Source organism: Corylus avellana, chromosome ca2 (assembly GCF_901000735.1).
Source record: "Corylus avellana chromosome ca2, CavTom2PMs-1.0".
In the NCBI taxonomy this organism is placed as follows: domain Eukaryota; kingdom Viridiplantae; phylum Streptophyta; class Magnoliopsida; order Fagales; family Betulaceae; genus Corylus; species Corylus avellana.
In genome coordinates this window covers 42,262,238-42,282,753 of record NC_081542.1, presented here as the reverse complement: position 1 = coordinate 42,282,753, position 20,516 = coordinate 42,262,238, and the positions used below count along the sequence as shown (strand labels likewise).

Genomic DNA, 20,516 nt, shown 5'->3' with positions numbered 1-20,516 from the left:
AATGTAATTTTGAAAACTTGTTGGAGTTGTGGACGTTGAAATACAAAGAAAATGCAGTGCAGGCTTGTACCCATGAATTAGATTTGCCGTGACAATTTTGCTGACCTAAGTATACAGCATGAACCATCAAGGGTGGGGTGGTGGTTCAATGGCCCAAAGAAATTTTTAAGTGGTTAAGTAAATATTAGGGTGTGGTTTGAATCTCCGCAATAGAAAAACCCCAATTAGTATATACCACTATGGTTCCCATTAATGTCCTAGTGGGGTGAGCGGTTAAGCTATAACTCGATTGGTCTTGAGGGTGCACCTACGGTTTTCACCGTCTATGTCCCTCCTGAGCAGTCCCCCGCGGGTTGGTGCTACTATAGTCACGCTCAAGTAAAATAGTCACAATTGGTCTCTCCCTCCAACCTTTTGTTGAATATTAAAATATAAAGTAAATAAAAAAAAAATAAAAAAAAAAAAGTATACTGCCTGTAAATTGAACACTAGCAATGGCTGAAAGAGGAGTTTCGGCTTCCCTGTAGTCTATTTGAAGACACTTCCATATACAGTAAATTTTAAGCTGCGAAATTCATCTCATTGTGTTAAATCAGAGCCCTTCGGCTCACACCAATTCCAAGATTCTTTCTATAGCCGATTCGAGCTCTTCTTCCGCAACATTTGTCTTTCAAAATATTTCTCACCTTATAAATCTGCCAAACTCCATGGTTGTAGCCATCTTTTATGAATTTCTCAGTTTCTTCCTGCTCTTTGGATTGATCATTTGGGTATTGTGGATGGCACTCTACCATGCCCAACTAGAGTACTGCATAAGCTATTCGATGTGGATCCTGATTATTCCCTTTTAATAGTATTTGGCTGCACTTGTTTTCCTCTTTTCTGTCCTACCTAACAAAATACACGGTGCCATGTCATTTAAAATTTTGGGTCTCACAAGATTTATACACGCATGCAAGCTGATTAGCTGATATGGGAAAAAAAAAATTACATGAAAATCACCAAAAAAGCATTCGCATATAGACCCAACGTTGAACATGTAATGGCATTACTCTTTATTCTTTAAGCCTGGAAAATATGCCTCACTCCAGCGAGCTAGCCTCACCAGAATCTTATGTTTTACTGGCACATAAATAATTTTACCAAAAAAAAAAAAAAAAACCCTAGCATCTCTTTGGCTACCACACAGGTTCCACCTTTGTCGTCAATCCACCTTAGTAGCCGTATCCTGATGCAACCAAGAAAGAATCAAAAGGCATGAATGAGAATTTCAAAGGGAACAATGGTTGGCAAGAGTTAGAATTTCAAATCAGCAAAAGTAGAGACCTGAATTGTCCATGGGGTTCCCAGCAGGCACTGCTTCAGGCTCCTTGATTTCAACAACTACACAATCTGACATCAAGAATGTTTTTGCCACCGAGGCTGCATGCTCAAGGCAACACCTGACCACCTGAAACATCAAAAATGCACAAGCTTCCAACTTAAAAATGTTTCACAAGTCACTAAACCACCATACATTTTATTATAACCCACTTACAAACTAACTAAACCAAATCAACCACACATTTAAGATGGCATAAATGATATGTCAAAGTGAATAGTCACTCTATTACCAACAGTTTTATGGTCTAACCATCTTTTCTATTTCTATTTCTATTTCTATTGTTATTAACAGAAGATAGAAACTTTCCTCTTCAATTGTGGTGCACAGGTGCACGAACACAATCTTATGAGGGAAAACCAGCAGGTCTCCAAGACCCTGACACGGGGTAATTTCACCAGTTCCAAGGCTAGTAGCCCAAAGCTAGGAACTATTTAATTGTTTCGATTACTCAAAATGTTTCAAGAGTTTTCTGAGCTGTAGAAAGTGTATTTTTATCTTTCTCAAGTAGTAATCCATATGCCAGAGAGACGCACCAGCACATATTTTCCAAATCAGACAGCAAAACTCTCTACTTACACCTCAACACCTGGTTGCACTCGTAATAAATTATACTGGTATTCTATTATAAATTCACTCAAAATTTCAACTAAAGCAAGAGTCCCAAAGAAAACATACGAAAACAGTCCAAAACCATCTTATGTTTTTCTTGTTAAGTTCAATATGGTCACTCACCTTAGTTGGATCAATTATTCCCGCAGCCATTAAATCTTCGTATTTTCCAGTTGCTGCATTATATCCATATTTAAAGTTGTCGCTGGAAAGCACCTGAAGAAAAACAAAACTTCTAAAGTCAGTACATTACAGTACAATGTAAAAGCGATTCATCACATACCACAATGACAAGAAGGATGATATACCTTCTCGCTAACCACACTTCCATTAACACCAGCATTCTTGGCAATCAATTTCAAAGGGTAACTCAAAGCCCTTTTGACAATATCTGCTCCAACCTGCAATTAATCCAAAAAGCTTGAGCCCAACGCATTCTGTTTGACAGCTCAAAGAAAATGATGCATTGATTTAAATTCAACAAGATCTACCCAATTCAAGACTTCAATTTCTTTATGAGACTTTCACAATTTTCCAAGTCCCAAGACTTGAAACTTCAGTAAATAGCTTACCTTTTCTTCATCATTGTCGAGGCTGTCCTTGATGGCATCCACCTTTGATGCAAGTCTTAGCAAGGTGCATCCACCACCAACTACAATACCTTCCTCAACCGCAGCCTGAAAATCATTCAAATTAAACTTTGATGCTGCTTCTGCTTTGGTTATAGCAGAAAACCCAACAAGAACTTACCTATGATATTGAACCTATTTGTACTGGTATATTTTTAATCGTGATAAATTACCTTTGTTGCATTGAGAGCATCTTCGACTCTCAGTTTCTTTTCTTTGAGCTCTGTCTCAGTTTGTGCACCAACCTTGTGTTCAAAGGAAATTGATTAGGCACAAGATTATTATTTACAATTACAAATCACCTTTACAACCAGTAATTGGTAATTTACCTGTATCACAGCAACACCACCTGACAATTTCGCAATCCTTTCATTTAATTTTTCCTTCTCATAGTCTTGCTCTGCAGCCTGCATGAGCATACCATTTTAATTAGCCTAAAAATGAACAAAATGAACCGTGCACTCACTAGTTGTGCATGCACGAGTGGGTCAGAGAGAGAGAGAGAGAGAGGATGAGAGATGTATACCTCAATTAGATTTCTAATCTGTGCAACTCTCTTGTTTACTGCTTCCTGTGTGCTTCCATCACCAACAATCGTAGTAGTGTCCTTGGTAAGCACCACCTTAGAAGCATGACCGAGAACCTCCTTGCCAACTTTGTCTAAGGTAAGCCCCACCTCATCTCTGATTACAGTTCCTACAAGCCAGAAGAAGAAATCCCTCAACAACGTACAACAACAATAGTGAAGAAGAGTGCACCAAAACACTTGAAAATTAATACAAAAGCAACCAGCAAAGAAGAGACCAGTGAAAGGTCAAGCCAAAAGAGAACATGATGTGAACAACTGACCTCCAGTGAGAATGGCAATGTCATCAAGGTATTGGCTCTTGCGCTCTCCAAAACCAGGGGCTTTAAGCGCAGCAATCTTCAGAGCTCCTCTAAGCTTGTTCACAACCAGAGTTGCAAGAGCTTCTTGTTCAATGTCTTCTGCAATTATCAAAACTGGGTATCCACCTTTAATAGCTTCCTCCAGAACGTTGATAAGATCTCTTGCATTTGTTATTTTCTTATCAACAAGAAGCAACTGCAATTAAAAAACAATGGCATCAATTAGCAAAGCTGAGATGTATTACTCCCATGATAATACTTGCAGGTTAAAAGAAATAACAGGTAAACTCTAACATAATGCACACCTGGCAATTTTCATATTCAACTGCCATTTTCTCACTATCTGTGACAAAGTAAGGTGAGATGTAACCACGGTCAAATTGCATTCCTTCAACAACATAGAGGCTATTCTCAGCACTTTTCCCTTCTTCTAGTGTCACCACACCCTTACGACCCACCTTACTCATGGCTTCAGCTATCATATTTCCAACTTCATAGTTGTTTCCAGCACTAACTGCTGCCACATCAGCCAGCTCACTGTCTTCAACCTGCAGTCCATTGCCGTTATACATTATTTAAAAAACTGATTGGACCAAGAAAGAAGAAAAATAAGATGGGATGGGACAACGATACAAACACTTAAAACCAGCAACAGAATTAGACAAACATTACCTCTTTTGACATCAACTTAAGCTCAGACACTAGAGCTTTTGCGGTCTTCTCAATACCTCGAGTAATTAAAACAGGGTTTGCACCAGCTGCCACCACCTAAAAATTTAAATCATTCATGAGGTGATGAAAAATAAAAGAACAAACTTTTGCAGTTTTCTCCATATTTCAACTATCATGTTCCTAAATGAGGAGAGAGAAACAGAAAGTAAAGTAAAAAAATCGTATTATGGTTTTCTGTTTATTGTGGTCTCTTTCAGGAGTTAAAGTCGAGAGTTTACAGATTTCCAACAATGCAGGGACATTAATCAAAATACAAACCTTGACACCCTCAGCAATAAGACCTTGTGCAAGAACTACAGACGTGGTGGTTCCATCACCAGCCAAATCATTGGTCTTGGCAGCTGCTTGTCTCACTAACTTAGCACCGATGTTCTCAACTGGGTCCTCCAACTCGACCTTAGAGGAGACAAACCAAAATCCATCAATATCTTACACTAGCTGTAATTAGGTGTACAAATGATAGGGAGAACAAAAATTACATACAAGAGAGAAAATTTAAAAAGATGAATAGCACAACATAAAAAAATATTCTCAGCATAATTTCATTAGACATATCTACTTCAGTTGATCCTTAGATTCAATAATAATTGAAATCTAACACCTAAATGTTCCAACAGTAAAAGAATAAGGCCTTCTGAAGTTCAATAGACAACCTTGGCACTATAAACTACAGATAGATGGTATACCTCTTTTGCCACGGTAACACCATCATTGACTATTTTTGGGGAGCCATATTTGCTTTCCAGAACAACATTCCTGCCCTTTGGACCAAGGGTAACCCCAACCAGATCTGCAAGCTTGTTCACACCAGTCTGAAACAAAACGAGAAAAAGATTTTAGGAACTGGGGGGGAAACCAAAGTAAAAACTTCTCCCCAATAAATCAACACCCAACTGTGTCTTAGCTAGACTCACTTGCAGTTTCTTAATAGCTGAGCCGTCCTTGTTGAAATGCAATTCCTTTGCCATGGCACAAATCTTGGGAGAGCGATTTCTTCGTGACATCACATTCTGTCTCCTAACAAATGAACACGAAGAAATGGAAGCAGAAGATGACAACTTGTCCGAAGGAAGAGCAAATTTCTTATCCATAACATGGCAGTTAGGAGCAGCAAAGGAGCCAATTGAAGACATGGCTGTAAAAGTTGATGCCATCGACTCGAAAAGCTGAAAACAGTGACCACTATTTAGTAATCTCAAGCATATAAAACACAGATACTTAATCAAGAGAGCAAAGAGAGCACTGCGACAAATCATTCGAGAGATTCGGACATTTTGGAATGTTAGCAACAGGATGCAGGATGCATACTTAATTTCATTTTTTTACAACTTTGTAACATCAAATAGTTTGAACAAGTGATTTCAGCGGTCATTAGCTTGAGCTTACATAAAAAATTGAGTTTTCCACATCAGAACAAATATACGCTAGGGCTCTAACAAATTTCACAGGTGAAAAATAGAAAGAATGACTACGATTCTCCTAGAATATCAAACACCAAAATTTCCAATACAAGTACTAATCGATGGCATAGTTGAATGTTTCCACTTAATTAACCATTAAAAATAGTCATACATATTCATGAAATTCTCATTTTTATTACGAAAATGAAGCATTTTCAACAAACACAAATGCTAGTCATAAAACACCAGAAGAGATCAAGAAACTAACCATCACATTCAATTATCTCAATTGAGTGGCAAAGCCACTCAATCCCCACAATAACTCCAGGAAATTCAATCTCATTTTAGCACACCGTTCAGAAATGAATGCCACCAGAAACTGAACCATGCCCGCATAATTCCTGGACATGATTACCTTTTTCCACTAAACTCTTAATCCAACAAAAACCCACACCTTTTTTCTCCTCAAAGAACAAGGGGAAGAAGATTTTGAACCAAAATGTTATTCATAATTCTCAATCTTTATTAAGAAAATGAAGCATTTTTTATAAACACAAATAGCAATGAGTCATAAAACACAAGAAGAGATTAAGAAACTAACCATCACGTTCAATTATCTCAACAAAAAAGCAACACCAACAGGAAAAAGAAGGGTTGGTTAATAGCATCTAAAGGGAATCTGAAGTGCTTATCGAGAAATGGTGATGGCGAGTGTTAAGGTTTAGCGGGGAGGGTGGAGTTTTGGTAGGGCTGGAAATATGGGTTGGCGTGTCGGGTCGACCGACCCGCCAACCCATTAAGGGTCAACCCTAGCACGACCCATTTAGTTAAACAAGTTAGACCCCTCAACCCTTACACGACTCATTTAAATAAGCAAGTGACACGACATGACTTGTTTGACCCGTTTGATAAACATGTCATGTTGGGTTGACCCGACATGACCTAGCCCGCACAACCCATTTAATAAACAGGACATATTGGGTTAACCCAAACACGAACCGTTTGACCCGTTATTTGATCAACTCTAAAACAAATCACAATTAGAAACAAAATGAAGTAAAGTAATGTAATCACAATTAGGACACTTTGAGATAGCACGTCAACCTTAATGGAATACCGGTCAAAAAAGAAAACCAAAACTGCAATGCTTAAACAAGGTAAATGCCAATGATAAACTCAATAATCAGTGGAATCTGCTTAGTCTGCATCAAGGGCATGTAAGGAAATAGGAAAACAAAAATAATACTCCACTTTGTGTCTCAAAATCTTTCACTAATAACTACATTCAGATTGCAAATCCCAAAATTAAAAACAAAAAACATGTGATTTCAGCTCTCAGTCTGCTCCCTCAGCCTCCAGATAGTGCTCCTAACAGTAACAGCACTTGCAGTACTGCCAACTTCGAGCAGGAAACAACAATTAGAACCTTCAACTAAAAACGTATTGGCAAATGACTAACACGTGACCATGAATTAGAAGAGATTTTTCATATTTAATGCACAAATTAAGATCATTTAAAGTAATGCTTTTAAAAGATCTTCCATCTTATGCGTCATATCACGTTTCCATGGCCAATAGTATCAGGTTGTTTATCTTTTCTTAAAAGGAAAATCCTAACAGCTGGCAGATTGAGCAAGCAATGAAATGCGGTTGGAATGTAAGCTATGAACATCTCATACATTTCTTGCTCAAGAAAAGCATTAAATGGCTTTGATGAAACCCAACAAACGATAACTCTGTGGCTGATGTACTTGTGCTGGCCTCATTTGTATTCCAATCTACAGCATATACTGATGCTACTAAACACATCCATTTCAAATAAAACAATATGGGTTTTTTGCGAAAGTCTATCGCCTTTGCTTTGAGCTAGGGCAGAAAAACTGTGTCACCTTTTAACTATTCTTAACTAACATTTTATTTTGTCCCCAATACCAATTTGTAAATTAACACTAAGTCCCAAACTACGAAACCAAAACAGACAACAAAATGAGACATTTCCAGAGAGTTTTAAACTCATGAATCACATGATCACCAGTATTTTTATCTACAATGGGCTCTTCAATTATTAGGCTCGTAAATCCAATCATTAGACCAAAATTGCAACAAACTAGAACAAAGTGAAACAACTATAAGTTCAAAGTTAATGCTGATTAATCACTCCAAAGAAACCTAGAAAGAAGTCCCTTGTGGAAAGAATAAAATTTTAGATAAAACAGACAACAAAACGACCTATGTATGTACGTGGATTTTGTTTCTGAAAAAGAAAGCAACCAACATTCCATCTATCATGTTACAGAATCTTGACCATAAGACATCAACCAACATAAGATACCCCTCACATTTTGATAGGCACATTTTAACCGACGAAAGAAAAGTACTACTTCACAGAATCGCCATTAACATGCTGCTCCCACACACACATCGAAATAAAGAACGGAAATGACGCAGCCGTGGCAAGTGAGAGAGAATCCCCAAAATATCTTTCTAAAATTATATAGCAACCAAAGCTCAAATGGTTCAGTAACTGGGGCAACAGATTGTAAATTGTTGTCACAGAGCCAAAGGTGGAGACTGATATACGATTATATCATCTATCATTTTCAAAATCCTATGAAGAAACAGACCACACAAATGACAAAATCGTACCTTTTCAGCTTTTCTTTTAGAGAGTGAACTTGTTCGCGGCGAACTTCTTCACGGCGAGAGAGAGAGAGAGAGAGAGAGAGGGAGAGCTTAGTAATGAAGAATAACAGACAGAGAGTGAGAGAGAGTGGGATAGAAGAGGAAGACGGCAGTAGTAGAATATCCCTTACTAGGGTTTTATTCTTTTATTGTAAAAAAATAAAAGTAATCTGATTTTTATTTTAGTGACTCACTCGGTTACTAACCGTTAATCGGATAATCACAGTTTTGGGTTGACAAAACTCCATAACCACCTAATAAGTAGTGGGCGGCAGTCGATAACCGTTAACCGTTTACCATAATACTATATCAAAACGATGTCATTTTGGTGTTTAACACCAAACAACATTGTTCTTATAGTCTACAAGCCTCATCACCACTGTTGTTAGAGCCACTCGCAAACCCAGTCTTAATGATGCCAATAATTTTTGAAACCCTAGCACCATATGTACGCCATCGTGGCTAGTCAAAGCTTTGTCTATTCACGTAAATTCGTTGTCATAGTTTCTTCGTTTTTTTGTCTCGATTTTGGTTCTGCATTGAATTAGGATTCTAAAGTAGGGTTTAGTTTGTGGTTGATAGGCAATTACACGATGTGGTTTTAGCTTTAATAACGGCTAATTAGCTATTATTTTAAAACCTCTAACCACCTAAAATAGTGTAGTTATGGTTATGAAAATCTATTAACCGTCTAAGGTGGAGCGATTAGCAATTATAAGCAATAAACTGCTAATCGTAACCACTTGTACACCTCATGTCCTAACGAGTCTCAAACTGATACACAATACACACCCTCCAAACCTAGGCTTTGCCCTCACCAAGACAAGCTTCTAACTTCTAAGTCTAATAATGTCATATGGGTTATGACAAACGAAATAAGGATTAAACAAAAACTTGTGTTGTACTTCAATAATGCTAGATAAATGCTAATAACTGTATCTTCATTTCACCTTTATCTCACTGAGTTAATGCCATACTGTCCATGAAGCTTTTTTTTCATTATTATTAATAAGGGTTAATCTAATGATTAATGAATATTGTCACGTTATCCTAGTGGGATTGAGATGGGATGAGGGTGTGCTTATAAGTGCAACCATGTCTAATGGCAGTGAGCAATGCTATATACTACACTTCATCTCACCTCCATTTTATTTGGTTGTTATGGCAGTACCCATTAGCATTTTTTATCAGTTGTTTAATATATATATATATATCTATATATATATAAGGTTGATGGATGCTTTCACACTAGTCCAATAAAATAAGAGAAGTGCTAGAAAGCCAAATAAATGAATTTAAAAAAAATTTCAAACTGATGTGGCAAGGGTTTTTAAATTTTTTTTAAAAAAATATAATTCTCTCTCTCTTGTCTGCCACTCACGGCCTGCCACGTCAATTTAGAAATTTTTTTAGGTTCATTTGTTTGGCTCCCTAGCACTTCCTATAAATATAAGGGCGTCCTATTTAACATTATTTGATGGGAATGTACACATCAATTTTAATAGTATTGATTCCCATAGTTGTTGACCAACATTCTTCAAAAAATTCAAATAATGTAACCCTACAAAGGATTAGATTTTTAATATTTGCTACGTGAATTGCTACTTGAATTGTAACTAGGAAAACCAATTTTAGGGATCTTTCATCTTCGTATGTTCTGCTCCGCTGAGCTATAATTTTGAAAATTACCAATAATTTTTTTTTTACTCCTTTTCTTTTGTCACAAATAATGGGATTATTTTATTTTATCTATGTCTTTACACAAATAAATGGGATATAATTCGAGTTGTTAGTTTATATATATATATATATATAACCTTTATTATGTTTTTTCTGTTTTATGGGCCTCCCGTTATGGGCCAGACAGTTGAACCAATTGATTAATCAACCATTTTAAAAAGGTCTGGGTCCAAAACAACATCCCCTCTCTCTCTCTCTCTCTCTCTCTCAGAGACGCACACGCAATTTTCAGAAACTGCAGCTCCAGATCCCAATCACTCAAATGGAGAATAAGAAATCAGTTGGAGAAGGAATATCATCTGCAAACGCTGTGTTACTCGGAGCCCTAGCTCCCGGTGTCAACGTGCGTACTATATCTCAACCCCTCATCTCTCTCATGTATGTATATAATGTGTATCTTGTGCTGCTATAATAGTGATGCTTGTTTGATTGGGTCGCAGGGTCCCACATGGAACACACTAAAATCAACGTTTGTGATGTTGGGTCTTTGCCTTGCTTTGATGCTGGGCTTAGCGTTCTCTGCAAGTGACTCTTCCTTGATACTTCATGTTGCATTCCTTGTTCTAATCACGGTGACTCTGTTCCTGCTTCTTAGCTGGTACCTTAATTTCTCCTCTGAAAACCCACGTGCTTTTTGCTTGTTATGTACACTGTGGTCATACTGTACATGGGTTTTCGTTGGTGGCTTCTAATTATTGGTTTTTTGTTGTAGACCAATTGTGTGAATTTTAAGGTTTTTTTTTTTTGTTTTGTTTTTGATTGTGTCTGTGTGTGTTAATTGGTCATGTAATGTCTTAGTACAATAAAAAATTTATTTGAAGAAGTTATTGAGTGTTCTATCACATATTAAGTTATATGATTGTGTTACTAAAAGCAACTTATATTTTGCAAACTCGATGTTCTTTCATGTTGGATAACTTGTGCTGCTATAATGACTTTCAAAAGAAATCAGTTTACTGCTTGTTTATATCACCCTTATTACCAAATTGCTGGTTTGATAACCTGTACTGCTATAATGCTCTTTTTTGTATTGGATAACTTGTTGAAATACTCGTAGTTGGGAGAAATTGACATGATTTTTTCAATTTCTGAGGCGAGTGTTTTGCTAATGGGTAAGAAACTTGGTTCTTCAAGGACTCAAGTTGCTTTATAAGTCTTCTCAAAGCAGCTGATCTGAACATGTTTGCTTTTACATATGAGTTTGGGCCCTTTGTTTCTTTTTGTTTTAAATGGAGTATGTAGAAATTATTACAGCCTATAAAGATGATCTCCAACCGAGTTCCACAAATGAGAAGGAAGTCAGTAAATTAGAAGGTAAAGGAGCAAAAAGATAATACAAGATGTAGATAAAAGATAGACTTTGTATTTAAGTGTGAATGAAACTCTGTATAGTGACAAGTTTTTGTAACAGTTTAAATCATATATAGAAACATCAACTCCGGTTGAGAGTGTGGAAGCCATCAATATCTTCTTGAATAATCTGTGTTTGTTTATGGTATGGTATGAGAGCATCCACTGACCAACGTCTCATTCCCATGGCCTCTCTTCTTCCACAACTCTCTCTCTACAACTACTGCTTCTTCCGCCTATTTCTTTGAAACTGACCCATGATAATTAGCTCTTATGGAAAGCTCAACTTCTTCCTTATCTTAATGGCCAAAATTTATTCGGGTATCTTGATGGCACCATTCCGCCACCTCCACAATCGGTTACTTCTTCCACAGATTCTACCCAAACAGTACTCAACCCAGAATTTCTCCTTTGGCGTCAACAGATCAAGTGATCCTCAGTGTGATTATCTCCTCCTTGTCAGAGACTATTCTCTCCCAAGTTGTAGGATTGTCTTCTTCTTGAGCTGTTTGGATTGCCCTTTGAGAAAATGTTTTCCTCGCACTCCTGTGCAAGAATTATGCAGATGCTTTATCAGCTTGCTACCTTTAACAAAGGTAGCTTATCTATCACTGATTATTTCCAGAAAATGACAACTGCCAAATTGGGTTTGTTGCTAGACTATTGCCATTGACAATTTCTGTTATTGCTGTATCCCATTAATCAGCGCACCCCCGCCCCCCCCCCCCCAACTTTCTTGTATTATCCATACCTATATCTGTGTGGTAGGTGCTATTGATATACTTTGAACATACCTTGGTCTGATGAAATGGTTTCTGGTCATCATTAGTTATTGATATACTTTGAACATTAGCTATAGTAATATTCATCAAAATAAAATAAAATAAAAATAACTATAGTAACTGGTGGTATATCTGAGGGAATACTTTGGGCTAATGCTTTTCCTTTGTTCTTTTTATTGGATAAGTGGGCATTTGCCTTTTGGAAATACCAAAACATCCTTCGTTGATTTCTAAATTTGAATCGACTGAAATTTGTTTCTTTTATTGTATTTTTTGACATTATTTTTTCTAGGAAGTTAAATGATGGCATCTTGATTTTTCTACTCTCTTTGGTCAGACTGTAGAGATTGTTGGATAAAAGCTGCATTTGTTAGCGGGTTGTTGTTTACCAAATAAAGAGTAAATATAACTAAGATCTGCTCTTTAAAACGTTGAAGTTCTACATGTCCTCAACTCCTGTTGTTATCTTTGGGAAATATTGTAGGTAAGGAGGGATCATGCTAGTTTTGTACCATGAATAAAACATGCTGGATGTTAAGCTTGGCATAGCTAGAATTTCAATCCACAATTTGCTCCTGCTCCTACAAATGAAACTGGCATCTGACATGGCTTTGGCCATTGTATCTTCTACCTCAATTTGTTATGCTGTTAAAGCATGGTGCTCTGCTTGCTCATATATCTCATGGGCTTTTGGTTGATCTGTTGTTTATTGTCTTCATTGTGGGACTAGGGCTCTATTTGTTTCAACATAAAATATTTCGAAAAATATTTTCTGTATTTTCCTATGTTGGTGCTACTGAAAAATACTAATTAGTAGAATATGTTCTCTTGGTCAATTGAAATTGCACCCAAACCCAAAGTGGCGTTCTGTCATCATTTTATTCTTCTCTCTTTCTCAGAGCTCTCCCTCCTCATTCGTCTGCACAGCTGCCATCACCTCCTTCTCCCCCTTCCCCTCCTTACTCCTTCGTACTGTCACCACCATCCCCCCCACCCAATCCGTTCCTCACTCTTCTGCACTGCCACCACCACCTTCCTCTTTCCTCCCCTTGTTAACTCCTCTGAACCACTAACACCATCTTTCCTCTCCTCCCTTGTCACCCCTTATTGAGATTAATGAGACATATATATAAATTGTGATAGGGTATTTGAAGGACATAATGCATAATACACTAAAAATCCCAGAGGGGTGCTAAGACTTACAAATGAAAACATGTACTTTACCTCCTGATGCATTCATAGCGGAATACTTTACTACCTATGCTGCGTTATATACATGATTTAGACAGCCAGTGAATGTTCAGTTTGTTAGGCTATATGTTTCTGAAGTGCCAATGTGTCCGTTTTAGACTTTTATACGTCTACGGTTCTTACCAGTTCTTGAAAAAAAGAAAAAGAAAAAAAGTACTGAAAGGCGTGTAGTTCATCTCTTGTCAACCTTTGTCAAGCCAAATTGAGGCATGATTAGATTTGTCATTAAAATATCAGCATGACCTGTTGGAAATTATTTGGACGCTTCTTTTATGAGTTGTTGTTGGATTTTGTGCAGGTTTCTTGCACAGACCGGTTTGGTTTCAGTTGAACATCAAATGCGGGAGATGGACTTGGTTCCAAATGATTGTCCAGAGAAAAGCGGAAAGAGCAAATAAATTGTTTCTCTTATAGCATTACAAGCAAAGATATCATCAAGTTTGGGAAGAAAAAACTTTAAGAGGACACTTATGATGCTAATTCTAATGGAAAGACAGGTACGTTTATGATGCTTTCCTTCAGCAAGGAATGAGAAGATAAGGATGACAGAACAATAAGCAAATGACAGCACTTCATCCATCGTTTTGCAAGAGAATTGACGGGAGTGGTTACATCTGTCAATCACTCTTTGCTTCCTTCTCCTTATGTTTGCTCTTTTTGGGCTTGATGAAGCAGAAACACGAGCAGCAGGGCAAGTGAATCAAGAACTTCATCTCTTTAATGTTACGATGAATTGATGATTCAAAATATTTGGAGAACATTAGGTATATAAACTTGCAGCCTTGTTTTTATTATTCCTTTGGCTTTATTCTTCTCCACCTTTGGATGTTATTCCTGCTTCTTACAGATAAGAAATGCCCTTGGCTTCTTGAGTGGGTTATTTGCAACTTGTGTGTGTATATTCCTTAAGAGAGGAGGTTTCTTTTGTATGTCTTTCCTAATGGAAAAGATTTCTGGGTATTGGGTAAGCTCTGAAAAAGCAGAGCTTATATTATATTTTAAAGAGGCATGGTTGAGGCGACAACCCTTTAATTGTGTTAAATTATCATTTATCTCAAAATTTAATCAGATAATTAATATTCTAATTGTTATCTATTCTCCTTTGGTGCCCGTTGAACGAAATTTCCTATTTCTGAACCTATGATCATAACATTGGATAGAGGTTTGCAGTCATTTTGCTGTTTGGATTGCGGTAAATTTGGACAAATAAGTTTCAAATAGACTATTTCATGTTTGATGTTTAACAATCCGGACAATAAAATTGTTAGAAATCTTGATCCGAGCCTGCAAAACAATGGAAAGTTGAGTTGAAGAAAGTACAACGTAACCCTTTTCCTCTTGGAATTGCATAGGTGCATGTGCTGGCACGAGCAACATAACCCTTTCTTGAAACTACGAAGAATCTAACATGCACACACGGGTTTCTTAAAAACTTTATGTATTTACCAAAAAAAAAAAAAAAAAAAACTTTATGTATTAATTGTTCTAATTAATAAAAAGTGGATATCTTTCATTTATCTACCTATTTGGCAGATTTTTTAAAAAAAAAAAAATTATAAAAATTAAACGACACTCTTTTAAGAAAATTAAGATTCGAATAGTAAATATATCAAAATTTAATTATGATTGTGTTTAAATCAATATAAGCAGAGACGGAGGGAGGGGGGGACCGGGGTGGGCCATGGTCCCCCCCGCAAAATAAGGAAAAAAAAAATTATAAGTAAAAAAAATACTAAAAACCCCGACATAAGGAAAAAAAAATAATTATAAGTTAAAAAAATAATAAAAAAAAAAAGTAAAATTAAAGTTTTAATTTTAATCATTTGGCCCCTTCCAAAAAAAAAAAAAACTGGCCCTATTTTTAAATTTTTTGGCCATATCCAATAAAAATTTTTGGCCCTATTTTTAATTTTGTTGGCCCATACCCACTAAGTTTTTTTTTTTTTTTTAATTTTTGGCCCTTACTTTCAAATGTCCACTTTTTTTGGCCTTTACAGTAGTCTTTAGTTCATAAAAAACAACCAAAATAATTTTTTTAAATATAAAAATTCTAAAGAACCGAAAAAAAAAAATTTGGCTGGCCCCCTACCATAAAATTTCCTGGCTCCGTCCCTGAATATAAGTAATCTTAAACTTTATACTAAAAACAACTCGCATATTGTGGAGACAAAGCAAAATTGGTTACGGTATGGGCATATTGTGAAAGATGAGATTGTTATGAGATTCCTTCGACAATGGAAGATATGTCATGTTAAGAGAAGCAAATGAAGCGGCTCATGGTTTGGCAAAGGAAGCATCAAAGACTGTCAGGGATAATATTTGGATTGAGGAAATTCCAACTTGTATATCCAATATTGTTCATTTGGAGCTCAGTGCTCTTATTTTATAGAGCTGAGGCTCTTGTATTTTTTTTTCATCCATGGCTGAAGAGTATTCAATTTTTTAAAAAAATAAAAAAATAAAAATCAACTTTCGTATAAATTTGAAAATAACAAATCTATGCATAATTTTAATTGGGATTTGGCTCAATTATTGGGAGCTCACTCAAACTTGTACCTATAGCCTAAGAAATATTAATGCACTCAAAATAATAATAATAATAATAATGCTGTGAATCTTGTGATGCATTCGTCTCTCTCTTTTTTTTAAAAAATTTTATTTTTGTTCAATTTTATTGGCTTGTGATTGTTATTTTTTTAAATTTTTTTTGTTTTTTTTGACATGTCAGCATAAGAGGGGGAAGGGGATTCGAACTAGTGACCTCCGCTTCATTAGGTGTGGTTCCAGCCGATTGAGTTTCCTCTTAGAAACCAATTTTTATTAACTCCACTCAATTGCACTAATTTTTTTTTTTTTTTGTTGACAAAGTTTTCCTCCAAGCTGGGTTGGAGGAATTTCCTTCAACTTAATCTATAAAAGTGATATGTGTCCCTTAAACATGTGAGATGCACATGTTTTTTTAATAGCAGGGACAAAGTTGGAATAACTTTTATTAAAAACTCATGTGCATCTCACATATTATTAAAAAAAAATAACACATGTTACTTTTATAGAGTAGGTTGCAAGAAATTCCTCCAAGAACTGTCCTTTTTTTTTCTTCGTACTAGAGCATTAATAAGAGAAATTGGTCAAATATGAAATATGAAAAACTTATTCATCCTAACATTTCTTCATTAATAATCATTATTATTATTATTATTTTGAAATGTCCACATAAGGGAAGGTGGATGGGAGATTCGAACTAGTGACCTCCACTTCATGAAGCGTGGTCGACTGCCGATTGAGTTATCCCTTGGGAACAATAATCATTATTGTTATTTTTTTTTAACATGCCCACACAAGAGAATGAGAAATTCGAACTAGTGACTTCCGCTTCATGAGACGTAGTCCACTGTTGATTGAGCTACCTTGGGAACAATAATCATTATTTTTGAGAGAGCTACCCAGGCATCAAATCTTACATTAATATCCACACCAACCATTTTTATTGTTTATGTTTTTGCTGGGAAAAACACGGGTTCTTATTTTTTAATTCATTTTTCTAAATATCTGATCTAATATACTCCGCGTCAAATTGGAACACAAATTCTTTACAAATTGATTTGTAAAATCTCTTACAAATTAGCTTTTAAAAACAAAACGTATCCTTTAAGCTATCAAAAAAAGATGTGTTCCTTCTATAAAAATGGCATGTTCCTTAAGCACATATTTATAAAAATGACTCGTAAAAAAGAGTCACCACTCGCAAAATCAAATATGACCTTCTTTCTCTCAAAACTCTTTCCATTCGGTTTATTTTAAAATACCCTACTGATTTAAACATTAGAAGTTTCTTGGTTTCCTAGCAATCAACAATTTTCCGATGACTTATACTTTCTTTTGTAGGTGATCCAGTGATCAGTCCGATCATTCAAAAATTTACTTCAATAGGGATTGAGTGAAATAAGGTTACCCTTGTGGTATCCTACATCGCCTGGGTATGAAGATTGGAATGTGCTTAAATGTATACTTATACCCTTCATGACAACAACGCATTTTAAAGTTGTGATGGTTATGATCCCATTAGAACTCCGCAGTTAAGCGAGCTTATGTGATAGTAGTACTAGGATGGGTGACCTCCTTGGAAGTCTTATTCAGGAGAGTCAAAAGCGGACAATATTGTGTGTCAATGGGTGAGGTGTTACAAATGGTGTATTAGAATCATTGCCTAGCCTGAGATGGGGGGGGGGGTGGAGTGTACACAAGCTCATGAAGGTCGCTAGCGGGCACTACTGGAACGTCAAGATGTGGTCATGATTCCATCAGAACTCTGCAGTTAAGTGAGCTTATGCAAGAGTAGTACCAGAATGGGTGACCTCCTGGAAAGTCTGATTCGGGGGAGTCAAAAGCGAACAATATTGTGTGTTAATGGGGTGGAATGTTACAACCTTGCAATAAGATAGTTGGGCATGATTTTATATATTTGGACAAGTGTTTGACTAGTTTGCTACCTATTAGTCTCAGGTAGGCTATCCTATTGGGAACTGGATTATCTCCAGTACATTTGAACTGGATAATATCCAGTTAGTTATATTTGAATGGTATTTTTATTCTTTCACTTCTTTTAAGAGATAAAAATACTCTTCAAATATAACTAATTAGATATTCTCTAATTTAAATGAACTAAAGAATATCCTAATTTTTCCTATTGCACCCACCATCGCATCTATGCTTTTTAGGGAAAACCTCCTATGTGGTCGGGCTGCAAAAGTTGTCTTTTGTAGCAACCAATAGAATAGGTACACATCAGATTGCACATAATAGAATAGAATAAAAACATTGGATTTTTTTTTTTTCTTTCTCTCCCACTTTCTCTTCTTCTCTCTTCTTCTTCTCTGGTTCATTCATCTTCACCGAAAATATTTTTTCCTCTTTCTCTCCTACCATTCACCCACCACATCCATGGAGTATCAAAATCTGTTAGATGTTTAAGTGATTGGGTTCAATGAATTTGTGGTGATTGGGTTCAATGAATTTATTAGACCTTCCATGGGAAGGTTTTCTCAAACCAAAAATGGAGAGCAACCCAAAGGTGAAAATGGAGAGAGAGTCGTTTGAAAAGGAGAAGCAAAATGCTGATTGTGTTGAGGATGGCGCCAGCCATGGGTACGGCAAAGTGAAGGTCATAAATGGCACGTTGGGTGATGGGTTTTCCAGTTGGGTTCTAGTGTGGGTGGGTTTGGTCAGTTGGGTGATGGGTTTTCCGGTTGGGTTCCGGCCGCCGGTGAGGGGAGAGGGAAGAGGAAAGAGAGAAAAAGAGAAAGTGGAAGAGAAAACAGAGAGGAAAAAAGATGAAGAAGACTAAAGAAGAAAGGCAGAGGGATGAAGAAGAAATCCCGTGTTTTCCATCCTATTTCATAAGCTGTGCTTTCCTTACGTGTCAAATTTGTATTGGGAGCTGCAAAAGGCTGGGTTTACAGATCGGCTGCACAGTAAGGGCACTCTGCTTTTAATTCACATGTTGAGAGCATTGTAGACTTTATAGGACAAAACAAGTAACCACAGCTATCAATACTTCAAATCAAATTGAGTCAGGATACACTTTCACATATATGGACATCATTTATTCTACCATGCATGCCCATTTTTATCTGTCATTACTTTTCCTTATTAAATAAGTTGGTCATCTTTATTAAAACTCATTACTTTTCCTAATTAATAACTTGAGTTGGCAGACCTGTTTTGGACAAGGATTCTCTTCAGTCCATTCCTAATTAATAACTTGAGTTTGCAGACCAGTTTTTGACAAGGATCCTCTCCAGTCCAAAATGGACTGGAGATGATCCAGTTGATGGTTAGGATCTCTCTTTAGAGATCCTAAGGCCATCAACCCGCCATGTGGCACATTAAAAAAAAAAAACTATTTTATTATTTTACTATTAAAAATAAATAATAAAAAATTAAAAACAAATATAACAAAAAAAAGAAGGATTGTTTGGCCACCATTTAACCGAGGTGAAGCCACCATATTTGGGGTATTGGGGGGTGGTGTACCAGTAGGTTGAGTTGGTAAACCGTGCTAATCGATGGCTGGCCACCTACATTGGCGGTATGGGGTAATGACCACCACTTCTTTTTATTATTTTATTTATTATTATTTTTGTTTATTTTTATTTGTTTTAAAAAAAGTAAAATAATAAAATATATTTTAATAAAGCCGTCTTTAGGATCTCTAGAAAACCTCGTAGTAGTCAATTTGGATCCCTCCGATCCAGTAATTAGAAACGTTGTCGCGCCGATTTATGAACGTGATAGATTTGGAATGCAATTATCGTGGAGTAGTGATTAAAAAAAAGGGGTGGCTGGCACCGATTGAAATGGATTACACCCCAATTTAGGCGAGAAGAATTGGCAGTGGAATCTAAAAAAAAAAAAAATCGTTTGACCCCCAAGGACCAAATGATTTTTTTTATTTTTTTATTTTTTTTAGTTTGAGTTTAGGGCCGGCGACCCCCAAGGGCAATGGGGTGGTCCGCTCATCCCTGGCTGGCCATTAGGGTGGCTCTCAAGCCACCTGAGCTAAAATGGGGTGGTCTGGCCACCCCCTATGGCCAAGATGGGGTGGCCAGCCACCCCTTATTTTTTTAATCTAAAATATTGTTTTTTTATTATTTGTTTTTGGGAGTGGGACATGTGTCCTATTTGTAGCTATTAGATTTCTAAGAAGAAATCTCAGTCATAAACTGGATATTCTTCAGTCCATAATGAACTAGAAAGGATCCTATTCCAGTTTTATGTACACTACCTAATGAATAATGCTATAAGTCTTCTTAGATTGTTCCTAGAGTCATCTCAAATGTGATGTGGATTTTAAAATCACTGTTGAATTTAATATGTGATTTATTGACTTTTGATTTATTGATGATTTTAAAAGCCACATCACATTTGAGATGACTTTAAGAAGACTTATAGCATTACTCATATCTAGTTTGAATTGTCTCTGACATTGAGGGATAACTTAAATGTTCGAGATTTACTTTTTTAAAAACAAAAAAAAATTAAAGTTGAATTTGAAACATGATTTATTAAC

General features: G+C 36.3%; 2 protein-coding genes across 3 annotated transcripts; one reads left to right on the top strand and one right to left on the bottom strand.

The window, feature by feature from the left end:
- Positions 1–393: 393 nt before the first annotated feature.
- Positions 394–8,443, bottom strand: LOC132172063 (ruBisCO large subunit-binding protein subunit beta, chloroplastic-like). 2 transcript variants are annotated; one of them, XR_009439105.1, is made up of 16 exons: positions 8,289–8,443; positions 5,157–5,408; positions 4,929–5,054; positions 4,501–4,638; positions 4,183–4,278; positions 3,816–4,058; positions 3,472–3,706; positions 3,149–3,318; positions 2,952–3,029; positions 2,796–2,867; positions 2,566–2,670; positions 2,302–2,394; positions 2,117–2,209; positions 1,327–1,450; positions 992–1,228; positions 394–891 (listed from the first exon to the last, which is right to left on the bottom strand). XR_009439105.1 is itself a non-coding variant. In XM_059583497.1 (15 exons), exons 2-15 carry the CDS (start codon positions 5,394–5,396, stop codon positions 1,215–1,217), a joined length of 1,827 nt encoding a protein of 608 aa, XP_059439480.1. In that variant the 5' UTR covers positions 5,397–5,408; positions 8,289–8,443; the 3' UTR covers positions 394–1,214. The 2 variants fall into 2 exon arrangements, 1 of the variants encoding a protein (XP_059439480.1); XM_059583497.1 differs by having other exon boundaries at positions 394–1,228.
- A 1,810-nt stretch (positions 8,444–10,253) lies between these two features.
- On the top strand, positions 10,254–14,316 carry LOC132171846 (uncharacterized). The gene is made up of 3 exons (XM_059583256.1): positions 10,254–10,407; positions 10,505–10,662; positions 13,746–14,316. Exons 1-3 carry the CDS (start codon positions 10,327–10,329, stop codon positions 13,843–13,845), a joined length of 339 nt encoding a protein of 112 aa, XP_059439239.1. The 5' UTR covers positions 10,254–10,326; the 3' UTR covers positions 13,846–14,316.
- The last annotated feature ends 6,200 nt before the right edge of the window (positions 14,317–20,516 follow it).

Excerpts from the sequence above, each read along its gene's own strand:
- LOC132172063 (XM_059583497.1), bottom strand. The coding sequence starts at position 5,396 with ATGGCATCAACTTTTACAGCCATGTCTTCAATTGGCTCCTTTGCTGCT. Across the intron at positions 2,395-2,565 it reads TCGACAATGATGAAGAAAAG|GTTGGAGCAGATATTGTCAA; the intron begins GTAAGCTATTTA and ends GATTAATTGCAG. Across the intron at positions 2,210-2,301 it reads GAAGTGTGGTTAGCGAGAAG|GTGCTTTCCAGCGACAACTT; the intron begins GTATATCATCCT and ends GTTTTTCTTCAG.
- LOC132171846 (XM_059583256.1), top strand. The coding sequence starts at position 10,327 with ATGGAGAATAAGAAATCAGTTGGAGAAGGAATATCATCTGCAAACGCT. Across the intron at positions 10,408-10,504 it reads CCCTAGCTCCCGGTGTCAAC|GGTCCCACATGGAACACACT; the intron begins GTGCGTACTATA and ends ATTGGGTCGCAG. Across the intron at positions 10,663-13,745 it reads CTGTTCCTGCTTCTTAGCTG|GTTTCTTGCACAGACCGGTT; the intron begins GTACCTTAATTT and ends GATTTTGTGCAG.